Genomic DNA, 12,697 nt, shown 5'->3' with positions numbered 1-12,697 from the left:
AACGTCTTTTAAAGACCTCCAGGGATGGTGACTCAACCACTTCCCTGGGCAGCCCATCCCAATGCCTAACCACCCTTTCGGTAAAGAAGCTCTTCCTAATATTCCTGCGAAACGATTAAAGACTAATACAACAGAGTGACCCAGATTGATTTTTGATGAACCTGAAATTACCTTAAGCCACTTGTGAGAGCAATAACCGTACAACAACAAAACCGTAAAAAATAGCCAAACACATCACAACTCCTAAATCGCTTCCCCATCTAACCCTATTTATTACTTAGCCTCTCTCTGCAAGGAGGATGTTTGGGTATTGGTGTCCCATAGCACGGTGCTGGAGGTGACACAGGAGCTCCCTCAAAGCAGGGAGCTGGGGGTCGGCCTCTGCTCACAGGTAACCAGTGACAGGACCAGAGGGAATGGCCTCAAGTTGTGCCAGGGGAGGTTCGGGTTGGAAATGAGGAGACATTTCTTCTCAGCAAGAGCGGTCAGGCATTGGGACGGGTTGCCCAGGGAGGTGGTGGGGTCACCGTCCCTGGGGGTGTTCAAGGAAAGGCTGGACGTGGTGCTTGGGGACATGGTTTGGTGGGTGACATTGGTGGTAGGGGGATGGTTGGACCAGATGATCCTGGAGGGCTTTTCCAACCTTAATGTTCTCTGAATCACCGCCAGCTTCAGGTGTTACCATCGAGGTGAAGAACGGGGATTTCACGCTCACACCAAGACCTCCTGGGGGGCTCTGCTGGTGAAGCCGGGAGGCAGCATCCAGGGGGGAACAGCTCCCCTCCCTGGGATTTACAGATGGAAGGGTTGTGAGTGCCTCCCACTGCACAGTTTTGAGGCTAAAACAGCACAGAATACAAATGGAAGTAGCCCCCATCTTCTCCCCTCCTAGGGGTATGGCAAAGCACTTCACGAAATAGTAGAAATTATGAGAAAGTAATGACAACTGGAGTGAAGAAATCTGAAAATGAGCTTATTATCTGTGAGAAGTTTTATCAGTACCTTGTGTTTACACAGATAGTCTAAAATCCTACTCAGAGCACCCCTAGTGCCACAGCAACCACTCTAACTGCTACCTGCTTTCCTACCAGAGCCACACATTACTTTATCATTCAAAATATTCAAAGAAGAGAGTATAACTATTTAATCAAGCATCCCCTCTAAAGCGCACCGCATTCTTGGACAGGGATGAAGTCCAAAAACTGCTCAAAAGATTCATCCCCTCTGCACTCCCCCCCAGTTGTGGGTGACATCGCTGGGCCCCAAAACAATCCTATTCCTAAAGCAAAATCTCTGAGGGACAGTTACGTAGGTTTTCAAAAACCTTGTCTTCAAAAATAAGTATGATTAGAATACATTAAAACCTCCTTGAAAAGACTCCGTGAAAGATCAAACGGACATTGCCATATTAAGCAAAAATGCAAAGCTGCAGCTTCAGATGTTCAGAAGCTCAACAGAGCACCCCAGGAGAGTTTCCCCATGGACAGTAGGGCTTGGACAGGTGCTGAAAAAATGGCAAGAAAGGCTGAAAACAAAAAGACCAAAGTTCCTTTTATTTTCATATTCCACAGTATGCAGTTACAATGCTCTCTCTACTCAGCAATAACCTCTTGTAATTTCTGGTTCCCTTTTTATTAAAATACCGACAGTAACAGGAAAGCCAGGCAGGTTTTCCTCAGGACAGAAGTCTGAACCTCTTACATAGTCAATATGAATACAAAATCCTTTTTCGTTAAGCTTCACAGTTTATTCGTGGCAAAGTGTCGTCTCAGCGGACCACATTATTGTGATGAGTGTTTCTGATCAGAGGTATAGTAGTTGGACAGTACAGAAGCGAGAAGAAAAACTCTCCTCACGGAGACGGTACACATACAGCTGGCTGTAAGGCAGCGTATGTCCTTACAACAACGCCTCACCGTGCTGGATAACCTGGAACGGGTCCCACCAACACAGCTTTACTCAGCCTTCTGCCTAACAAAAACGTGCTCAGTCAAGACGCAGACGTACAGTTTCAGCCAAGCGTACGTGACACCCAGAGCACAGTAAACAGAGGTCAACAACAGTGGGACGAAAGGAAACTGCAGCTTCCAGGAGGTCAGAGGAAATACAATTTCACAGAAGATTTCCAAAGGCACCAGTTGGACGAGGTAGATTATTTCAAGCCAGTTAAGGAGAGGCCTCTCTCTCCTGTCAGAGAAAATTCAAGAAAAAGATGTTAAAATACATGTTGTTACTAAAAATAACTATTTTTTCAGCTACTACTCTCTGCACTCGTTATGTGTCACCAGTATCACCCACTAGTTCACAGCAAGGCTTTAAATAACAATTAGACCTTCAGAGTTTTCAGTAGGAAAACACACGATAACACACAGTACAGCTAATTCCCTTAATCGTCTGGTTTTTACACCGAGTTCCAACGGGCCTTTGCTGAGTAGAAATGAATCTAGGTGGAAATCTCAGCAGCTGCTTTGGTTCTTTTCACATCATACCGAAGAACAATTAAACAGATCTCCTGTACTTCATACATGGGTTTGTTCCGTGCAAGTCCTTCTGCACCCGAGGACTAGAAATGTCAGGTTTAGCCTAACCACCGCCGCCTCCCCACAAGCTTTCTGTAGGAACTCTAAGCTCATCTCTCGGAATGGGCACTGCTAGTAGGGTTTGGACTGCAAGTAGTCAACGGGCTACATTCATATTCTGATTTTAGCAGAGTTATGAACAAGAAATTTGCAAAAGCTTGAGCTCTACCCAAGCTAAACATCCACAGAGGAGTTAGGGCACTTGAGAAGGAATGACCTGAGTCCAGAACGCTAAGGGGGACAAAGCAGTCTGGTTGAAAGAGGATGACCTACAAAAAGCAGGTGACTGATGTAACAAATACAGGTTCATAGCATTTCCAAGAGATCCTTCATTACAACTTGGCTTTGCCATAAGAAGCTTGGGAAATAGGACAGTGGAGACTACAGGATTTATAATAAGCATTGTCTTTGGTTGAGCGGGTAGGGGATCCATGGCCTTAAAAATACACTGGGCTTACACCCTTCTGAGACTAACTGGACAGTTGTCACAGTTCAAACAGAACAAGGATGTCCTATAAAAATCCTGTCTTAAGCCCTCCCTCCTGAGAAGAGAACAGAGACATCATCACCTTAACACAGAAAACTGATGCTAAAACATGAAACTGAAGTGCTGTTTATCTCTTACGACAACACAGTTCCCAGTCACAGAGGTGGTTTCATTCTTGACTTCAGGAACAAATTTGTTTCATTACCTGAACAGAGATTTCAGCGAAGAGAAGCTATAAACTGTAAACAGCAGCATAAGCAGTATTTTGATTGGAAGTTCTGAAATGTAAGGAACGCAATATACATTTAAAATCAGCTACAACACGCATTTACCATTTAAATTACAGCAACCTTAAGTGCTAGTATTCAAGCTTGTGTTGTCCAATTTAATTATTTTCTCCAAACAAAATTATTTATAGGACTTGCATTTATGCATAGAATATATATTTAGGACACAAAAGACGTATTTTGGGCACAAAAGAATTAGCATATATATATTTACTAAACAAAATGCCAAGCATTCCAACACACACCGGATATATAGTGAACACAATGATAATTACAATATATGACAGCACTGCAATTAAGATTTTCCTATTCAAAAGTGATTAGAAATTACTAGGAAACTCAAAACATTATGAACGACAGGGAAATCTAGTTCAAAGCTACAAACTGTACAGAGTTAGTTAACAGAGAACGTAAAGGAAGTCTCTAGAGTCTAAAGGCGGCAGCTCCTCTATTGCAAATAAATGGCGTTATTTGACCAGAAGGAGAGCATCTGGATTTGAATTCTACCAGAAGCATGCCAATCATTACACAAGTGGTTATCTGTTTATTTCATTTAAACCTTAACGCATCAGACCTTTGATTAATCAGAGGCAGGAGGAAGAAACAGCATTCATTCACATACACACAAAAAAATCTATCCCTACACATAACTGATGCTACTGCAAGAATTTTAATTTATTTGATAGCACTAAACAGTAGTCAGCTGGAAACGTTGTCTGGAAAACAGCCTGACAGATCTGTAGTCTCAAGTTGACTTTATCCTCTTCCTTCACACGGTAGTGTTAGGCAGAGGAAAGTTTCTAGAACCGTGGCAGAGTGAGGGATAACAAATATTGACTATCACAATTCCCCATCTCTATTTCAATTTGAATTCTATGATTCCTCCACTGTGTTTTTAAACCAAGATTTCTTTTCACTAGTTGGAAGCTCATATTTACAAAAACAGGCTCACATACAGCATCCCACAGCTTCCAACTAATTACATGAAACAATTCAAAGCCATTATCCACTCTACAGTAACAAGTAAAGACATGAGAGCACAGAAAGACGACACTTTACCTGGTGCTGTGAACAGCAACGGGAAAAGGGAGAAATGCCCTGTGGTTGTCAGGATCAAGTAGATGCCAGCATCCTTTGCTCTCTGAACAGACAACAAGCTAAAAACGACACGAACTTAAGTTAACCAGTTTTCTTTTAGCAAAGAAACTTCGTTTCAGCAAAAACACTATGCAAGTCACAAAGGAGATGAAAAACAGGTCATACGGAGTTACATAGGACCCCAGTCCTTCCAAATCCTGGACCTGTGATGGAATCTCCTGCTACCAAGCCACCTGACTTCTTAAAAGCGCAGGAGAAGAATCAGCCAAGAAACCCTCTCCCAGGAAACCGCACACTCACTGGACACAAGTATCAAAAAGTCCTGAAGTTTGCTAAAAAGTACTACTTCTTTCCCCTACAAACGGTCTTTTTCCTTTGCCATCTGCCTGGCAACACTGTCACCCCTGCTTCCTTCTCCTTCCTTTTGTTCTTCCAGTGTTAGTCCCCTCCCCCGACTGCCACCCCAGTCTGGGGTTTTACGTCAGTGGTTGCAGCAGCCCTATTCACTAGTTCACATGCAGGAGCTATCTGAAACTGTGACAATAAGCTAAGCGTTGGTAATCTCGCTCCGAATCATATTCACGAGTATCATTTATGCTTCCTTGCCACGTGTCCGAGCATCCATTCTTCTCTATCACCAGTACCACAAAGCGATTGTGTACAATCACAAGTGATGCAGCGCATGATCAGTGTTATTTTCCAATTGTACCCACGTTCACGTATCATGAGAACAAGTCCTGGGTTAGGATTTTAGTCACTAAATTCAGACCTGGTTTGCCAAACTTGAGCACTGGGGGCAGCCTGGGTTGGTGGCAGGGGGCCCTGACCAGGGCAGGGGTTGAATTACATGATTTTTAAGGTCCCTTCCAGCCCAAAGCATTCTGATTCTATGATTTTATCAAGCTGGCTCTCAAGTTGTCAGTACAGAAAGGAGGTTTTAAGGGGAGGCTAAATGAATTCTTTTAAGAGCTCTGGGGTACCCACAGCCTGAAGTCTGAACCCTTTATGAGCGCTTTTTTTTTTCCATTATCTTAACAAAAATCACGTGTCTGAATCCAAACACTCAGACCTCCTGTTACACTACACATCGTGATAGCACTCAGCACTGGAAGACACATTTTATTGTGTCTGAAATTAATGCACTTGAAACACATTAAAACTTTACAGCTTAGGGCATTCTACAAGCGTGTTTATTTTATGAAATATACTGAAAACCAAGCGATCCTCTTTTGAGGATACTTCAACAAGCAGCTGCAGGTTCGGTTTGGCCAACTCCCACACGCGGGATTCACTTACCTTAAAGGCAGAATAGCGAGGAGTATTGCTTTTTCATGCACGTGCCAACCAAACATGAAGGAGCTCAATGCACAAAGAACAAGGCACCGAAGGAAGCCTCTGGGCCCTTGAGGTTTAAACCAAAGACAGAAAACAGAGGGCTAGAAACAACAGGCAAAAACAGGACTTCAGTCAGGTTTTGCAATCCTGAATGCAAGCCACTGTCCAAAGAGCTTTTCAATGTTAAACAACTGTGCTCCAAATATATATTAAATAAAAATAAAATAAATATTTTTGGATACATAACTGTATCCAAAGAGATTAACCCCGTATTTATTGTAATAATTTATTTTTAAAGGAAAGTTATCTTTTGACCCGGAATTAAAATTTGTACGACGGACATGCTGATCAGATTAAAAGCTGCTGGGGACAAAACAAAAGTTTCCCAAACCATGATTTGTTCTTACCAAGATAGATATGAAAGTACAGATCAACGTTGCCAGCGGAGTCACAGAAGGAAGGACAGTGTGCTGAAATTCTTGAACCAGGCCTCCTGTCATTGAGGCTTTAGGAATTTTTGTGGGATCAAGCAAGTTATACTTTAAGCCTGAAAAAAATAAGATAAAAAAAAGTAGAAACTGTTAAATATTAATAAAGAAAATACACTAGCTGTCAAACTGTTCTGTAGAACAGAACTGAACTAAGTATATGGTTGAGATTTTTCTGTTTTAAAATACAACAGGCAAGATTGATTTCTGACCTACCACTGGAAGCTTGTCACACACTGAATTATGTAGATAATTGATCGATTTAAGGCAATCTGAAAGTGTAATTTGCTACCTGCATTTTAAATGGGGAAGGAAGCCTAAAATCCAGAGAGCTCTATCTGCAAGTAAGCACCAAACCGCAAGATGTGCATACTGTACCAACAACCGTGAGCGCTTTATCCACGGCATTGTACAAAGCCCAGAAGTTTGGGGCCCAGTAAGCATGGCAGAGGCCGCGCTTGAAAGGGAAGAGCCGTGAAATGACTTGAGGCAGCTGGCCCTACAGGAAAGAAAAAGAATGAAAAAAAGGTCTCTTTAGATGAGATACGGTTTATAGTTTCACAGCAAAGCTTTCTGACTGTTCAGGTGAATAACAAGTGAAAAAGGGGTCATTACCAACACTATGAAGGGGCCCAACGAAAGAGCTGAAACAAGACAAACAATCAATGCCAGAAGAGTTACATGAAGGAAGCTGAAACTCCTCCACTTCAGGGATCCATCTGTAAGAAGAAAACAGATTATCAATTACTGCGGCAAGCGGAGAGGCAAAGCAATCCATTGGTAGTGTGGAATGCTAGCGCTTATCTAGAAGAAGCACATAATCCTTCACATCAATATATTCAATTACTTCCTTTAGCAGGTAGTTTTTCAGGTAACTTAAGGTAAACAAAGCCAATTTTGCCCATTAAACATTTAAATACTCCTGCCCATCATGGCAAAACTGAAGAAGTAAGGCTGACCCAGACAGAAATGAAACAGAAATTTCATATTAGTGTAGTATGTACACTATATATATATATACACGCAGGCAAGAGGCAGTCTATGGGTATTTATTTTATTCTGAATTTAATTACTGAGGGAAAGTACAACTTGAGTTTGCCCCACTTCTTTTGAGTTAAGTAAAGTTTGTGCTCTTCATTTGCCTATGCCCATTTACTTTTTCTACATGGCAGCTCCTGCATTATACAATCTTCTGATTTTTCTCCTTTAAAGAGAAATAATTTCTTTGCTCATGTGAGAAACACATTTTTCCGCGCTAAAAAGTGGACAGAAGCCTGAAAGATGGATGTTGGAATAGCCATCCAATTATTTCTTACTCAGAATAATTCTTATAGCTTCAAACTGCCATCTGCAGTTTCTTCACACCGCATTTTCTTAATAGAGAACTACCTAGAAACAGGAATTTTTGACACTCAAATATATTTAAAATATCTCTGAAGATCTTTCCAACTCTGCTCCCCAAGATGAATTCTCACCTGACCAACAGCCATTCTGATCCAATGGTACCTGCGTGTCTTGCGTCTTCCCCACGTGCCATTAAACACAATTCCTCAAAATCAAGTGAGGAAAACTCCATCTTACCTGCGTTATTTGCAGTAAAACAATAGGATCGCAGCAAATAAATGCCGTACGCTGGGGCCACATACACGTAGATGTGTTTGAAATGCAGAAGAATAGCAAAAAGAAGAGCACCCTCCAAATACCTTTTCTAAAATTAAAAAAAAAAAAGGATAAAGTCCAAAAAAATCCAAGATTTTCTACTTTTTCTTCCTTTGTATACAATTTAAAAAAGCCCTCTGGTCTGATCCTAAGGTGACAGGACAATTATCATAAGCATAAAAACAAATTAAGTGTTTACTTCAAATTACAAACAATATAGTCATGAATAAATAGAGAAGGAAGCTGCATCGTCAGATGTTGCTTTGAAAACTGGGAAAGGACCCCCCCTGCCTGCAGCTTCTGAAGTACATTTTTTAAGGACTGGTGACTTAGAAGGAGGTAAGATGGCAGCAAACCATGACACTTTGCTCAGGTGTAACACAGGATTTAGCTTTCTCACAGGGAACTGAAACGCTGCAGCATCAACAAGCAACTGTGATTACATTCAGGTTCTCTTCTTCCCCCCAGACTCAACAAATAACTCGACACCCAGGTTTAGGACACACCAACTTGGAGCCACTCCCATTAGCTTCAACAGTAGCAGCCCAAGGAAGTGAATTGATGTACCTAAAATGTATATGCAAATAAAGAGAAAAGAGCCACTTAAATTTACCTGGCATAGTCGAGCAACAGAAAGAAGCATCAGGCCAAACAGAAAGCCGTTGTACTGAAAGTGAATGTCTGAATTTGAGTCAAGAAAGGAATAAAGTAAGCATTCTCTACTACTATTAGAGTTACGGAGGCTTAAAGACATAATCAAATTAAAATAGAACTTAAGTCAAGAAATTAACCTTACATTCACTTGACTCAAAGTCATTAATCTTACCTGTAAGTACACTAAGTACAGACACACAGGCTACTAACCCCAGAGTATTATCGCGATGAAATGAAGCTTAGCAATCTGACTACATATCTATCAAGAAACTACATGACAAAATAATAAAAGGTTAATCATCCACTTTTTGAATTTTTATATACCAGTTTCTGCCTAACATTGGTTTATCGATGGAGACAGCAGCCCTCACTTATCACCTATCAGCATACAACTTTGGACAAAAACAGGGAAGCACAGAATGAGTCCTTCCTGTTAAGGACTGCTGTTTTCCCCTCTGTTCCCTCTTCAACAACATCAACACTGACAACAATTGGACCTCCCGGCATTATTTTTATATCCTCTTTAAAGAAAACTTGCTATTTATCATACAGCATTGCCATTTAAACACATCCCAGACATAAAGCACTTGTAAGGTTTTCCTTTACATGGGACAAACCTAGAACTGCATCCAGGAAAAAGAAGCTCTCTGCTAAGGCTTCTGTAGGAAGGCGGAGGGGGAGCAGCCAGCCGGAAGAGGCACGTTGCTGCCGGACTGGTCCTTCAGCAGCTCTGGCAAATCAGACCAAAACCTGAACATTTTCCATTTTGACAGATAATAATTGCAAAGAAAACATGAAGTTATTCAACTATTTCCAGAACATGAACAGTAGTACTACTTGCTGCGACAGTAAAAATATCCATGGGTTTGTACCACGTGCTGTAAAAGGTTAACCCCACAAACAACCTGGTTTGAAAGGATACGATCCACAATTAACAGCCCGAAGTTCCACAAGAGCAGAACGGCAAGAATAAACGTTGGTTTTTCCAAAATATCCTTTGCGGCTCGCTTCCCATTTACATATCGGCAGCATCTGAACAACAGCAGAAGAAATATTAAGTCTTAATTGAAACAATTAACGAAACCACGTTGCTTTTAGAAGTTGAGACATGCACTTAACCTGAGGATATCATATGGCTGGAAGACAATGACAGAGTTCTTGCCAAACTCCTCAAGAGAACAGGACGTAATTGATAAAGTTTACTAGGAAAAAAGGATTTAAAATACCAGTAGCTGTAACATTTTCCACATGCTAAGGTTTGTTAAGTAACTTGGTCTCGGTCACACCTCATCTTCAATTATAACACTACAGTTTTTACTGCCCGTTTGCTGTCAGCTTCTTATCAAAGAGAGTATTGCTGTATCTGCAGACAATGTACTGGGTTGTATTTAAAGTCCCCAGTCAGGACATTAACCTGGCTTTCCCCTGGTACTGTGGGCTACATGCTTACTGGCTAAGAACACCTTCTAACTTCAGTATGAAGCCATTTGGTTCACATGTTGAAGATCAGATTAAAAATTTGTGGGTGATGTGTTTTACTGCTATCAGTGGCATCATTCTTCTCCCTCAGAAAGCCAGGGCACCCTAAAAGCACAGAATCTTAATGCTTCTAAGTTAGACTTGGAATAATCAGTTTATCATCAAGAACATCAAAAACCCTGGAGTGACTTCGCGTATCTGAGATCATACTGACATTTCATCACAGGTTTCTTATACACTTCTATTTTAAAAGAATAGAGTGATAAGAAAATAGGAAAAAACAGTCGGGCTCACCCAAGCTGACCCACAGCTCCTACAAAGCGGACCCATCACAGAACCCAAATATCCAGAGTGTGTGAAATGGCAGCTGATGCCTGAATGCGTGGAAATTTGATCACATCTACAGCAATAGCATCTCCAAGAGAAACAAAACGTTATCTTGCATTTAGCAGCATGCTCCGTAGTTGTACCCTGAGTAGGTTAAAGCAACTTCGATGATTCCATGCGTTTACAAGCTTGTTTGTACAAATATTTTTGTTGTTACTCTAGAAGTTAGAATACTGAACCCACTGTCCCTACAATCAGAACATTAAGACTTACTCACGAACTGCATAGATGAAAAGGATATCCGTAAAGATGACTGAAAATCTTTGGAAGAAGATGGTTGCACGACTGCTGTAATTTAGATTTTCAATGACCAACATCTCGGGGTCGAAGTACTTGGCAATATGTGAGAGTGCATACTCAAACCAAGCAAAAAAAGGTGGATAATCCAGGGTCCATTCTGAAGTTGCCTAAAGATAAAATGAGAATAAATAATTTAACACAACCCGTGCTGTTTGCAGTCCTTCATATCCAGTTCATGACACCACATCAGTCGACATTTTATCTCAATCTTATGTTTTGTCTGCATGAAAGAATTCACCAGCACAATCAATCTTCTTGGTCTCAAAATTACTTTTTACATGTTACTTTTAATAACCCCTTTTTCACCAAAATTTTTGGATTTGGATTCAATAGTATTATTTATCTTGAATTATTTGGATTCAACAGTATTATTTAATCTTTTCTTAAAAGTACGGTTGTTATGCCCTAACCGATGATTAACTTTTTTACACTATTAGATCAGCCTGTCGGAAAGTTCTGACACACACACATCATTTATCCCTGAATACACAGTTCCCAAATGCTTACACGGAGTCCTAGAGACTGATCTTTATCCCAGAATGCCAGGAAATATTTTGAGCTAGTGGCCTACACAACTGGGTTTTAATCTATTATCAAGTTGAAGGTGATCCATCTAGGTTAAAATCAATGCATGCTAGTAGGACACCAGCAGAGGACCGTAACTTTAATATACTAATTAACTTCATAATGCATGGACCTGCTTATGAGATTCATTCTTTATTGCAATAACTATGAATTATTAACGACAACAGCAAAGACAGCAACAATGCAAGACTACCACACAGCTTGCAGCAGTTAGGCAGCCTTTTTAATAAACCACGTGCATTAATTGTCTTTCCCGGTCTGCCTTCATAAATTCTAGCAGCTGTCCCAAACAATTATTTTTTTTAAGCGTTACGTAAGGCCAATGAATTGGGATCGATATGCTTCTGTAGCACTGCTATCCAGCTGCCAGCCATCAGTATCCCTGGCACGTATGTCCTGCAAATGAAGTTCTTTTTCCTCTAGCATTCAGAGAGGCTGGCATAACCAATACATCTATAACTTATACACAACTAATAAAAGAACATTAAACCCTTGCCCCATAAAGAAACTTACTTCATAGTACCACTGAGAGAGAGGTAAGTTGTGTGTGATGGCGAGCCAATTCCTGTGCACTTCAAAATCTGTGGAATGACTACAAAAGGTTTACGTTGAGTCACACGTATGCACTTGAAGGAGAAACATAACTGAGTACAAGACCAGAGGCAGATAAATAGGGGGCCTGCATCGCCCAGCTCCCAGACTGTGATCAAATAATTCGGGCAGTAACAGAGATGCTGCACAAACTTTGTACCCAGGACACCGATGGATATAGGACAAGGTATGTTATAGGTATAATGTATTTATATTATGAGTCAAGAACGACTTATAGCTCAGCTTTTTCTCACAATTAATGCAAAAATTCTTGGAGTTACTGACTTTTAAATAGCAATTTAAAGTTTCTGAGGGAAAAGCTGCATTTTTTTCCCTATTAATTAAAAAGCGTGCCTGTTTCAACATATTAAAGCCCCCGAACAACAGCCAGGTTGGCTGTAAGCACCTTCAAGCCCAAACTTAATCCCCTTTTACACCGCCCACAGGATGAGGTGGCGACACCCCAGGGACAGCAATACCTGAGGGAAACAAACCCCCTCGGGGCCGTCCCCACACCGAATGCCCCGTCCCCTGCACCAAGAAGGGGCAGAGCCAGCAGCCCCCATCCCTGTCCCCTCCTTACTACGTGGGGATGAGGAGGCACTTGAGGAAGGAGACGCCGAGCGCCAGGGCGCCGAACCAGCTCCTCCCGCTCGCCGCCATTACGGACCCGCCGCCATTACGCGCCCGCCCCGCCCCGCCCCGCCGCGCATGCGCCGGAGCGGGGCGTGAGGGGAGGCGCGGGGGGGTAATGGCGGTGCTTGGGGG

At 41.6% G+C, this 12,697-nt stretch overlaps 1 protein-coding gene across 2 annotated transcripts; it reads right to left on the bottom strand.

Moving 5' to 3' along the window:
• Positions 1 to 1,526: 1,526 nt before the first annotated feature.
• On the bottom strand, positions 1,527 to 12,654 carry ALG8 (ALG8 alpha-1,3-glucosyltransferase). 2 transcript variants are annotated; one of them, XM_080576324.1, is made up of 13 exons: positions 12,513 to 12,654; positions 11,852 to 11,930; positions 10,667 to 10,860; positions 9,510 to 9,619; positions 8,547 to 8,614; positions 7,856 to 7,982; positions 6,890 to 6,993; positions 6,653 to 6,773; positions 6,194 to 6,333; positions 5,748 to 5,887; positions 4,413 to 4,510; positions 3,272 to 3,344; positions 1,527 to 2,187 (listed from the first exon to the last, which is right to left on the bottom strand). In XM_080576324.1, exons 1-13 carry the CDS (start codon positions 12,590 to 12,592, stop codon positions 1,956 to 1,958), a joined length of 1,566 nt encoding a protein of 521 aa, XP_080432450.1. In that variant the 5' UTR covers positions 12,593 to 12,654; the 3' UTR covers positions 1,527 to 1,955. The 2 variants fall into 2 exon arrangements, with proteins under 2 accessions (XP_080432450.1, XP_080432451.1); XM_080576325.1 differs by having other exon boundaries at positions 10,671 to 10,860; positions 12,513 to 12,628.
• Between the last annotated feature and the right edge of the window lie 43 nt (positions 12,655 to 12,697).

This window comes from Anser brachyrhynchus (assembly GCF_964034855.1).
Source record: "Anser brachyrhynchus genome assembly, chromosome: 1".
Taxonomy (NCBI): Eukaryota; Metazoa; Chordata; class Aves; order Anseriformes; family Anatidae; genus Anser; species Anser brachyrhynchus.
This window is presented reverse-complemented; position numbering and strand designations above follow the sequence as displayed.

What these genes read in the sequence shown, in the direction of transcription:
- ALG8 (XM_080576324.1), bottom strand. Translation starts at nt 12,592, where the DNA reads ATGGCGGCGAGCGGGAGGAGCTGGTTCGGCGCCCTGGCGCTCGGCGTC. An exon ending in TCTCTCAGTGGTACTATGAA is followed by an intron (nt 10,861 to 11,851) that starts GTAAGTTTCTTT and finishes TTTTATCTTTAG; the next exon opens with GCAACTTCAGAATGGACCCT. An exon ending in TCGCTGAAATCTCTGTTCAG is followed by an intron (nt 2,188 to 3,271) that starts GTAATGAAACAA and finishes TTTCTCTGACAG; the next exon opens with GAGAGAGAGGCCTCTCCTTA.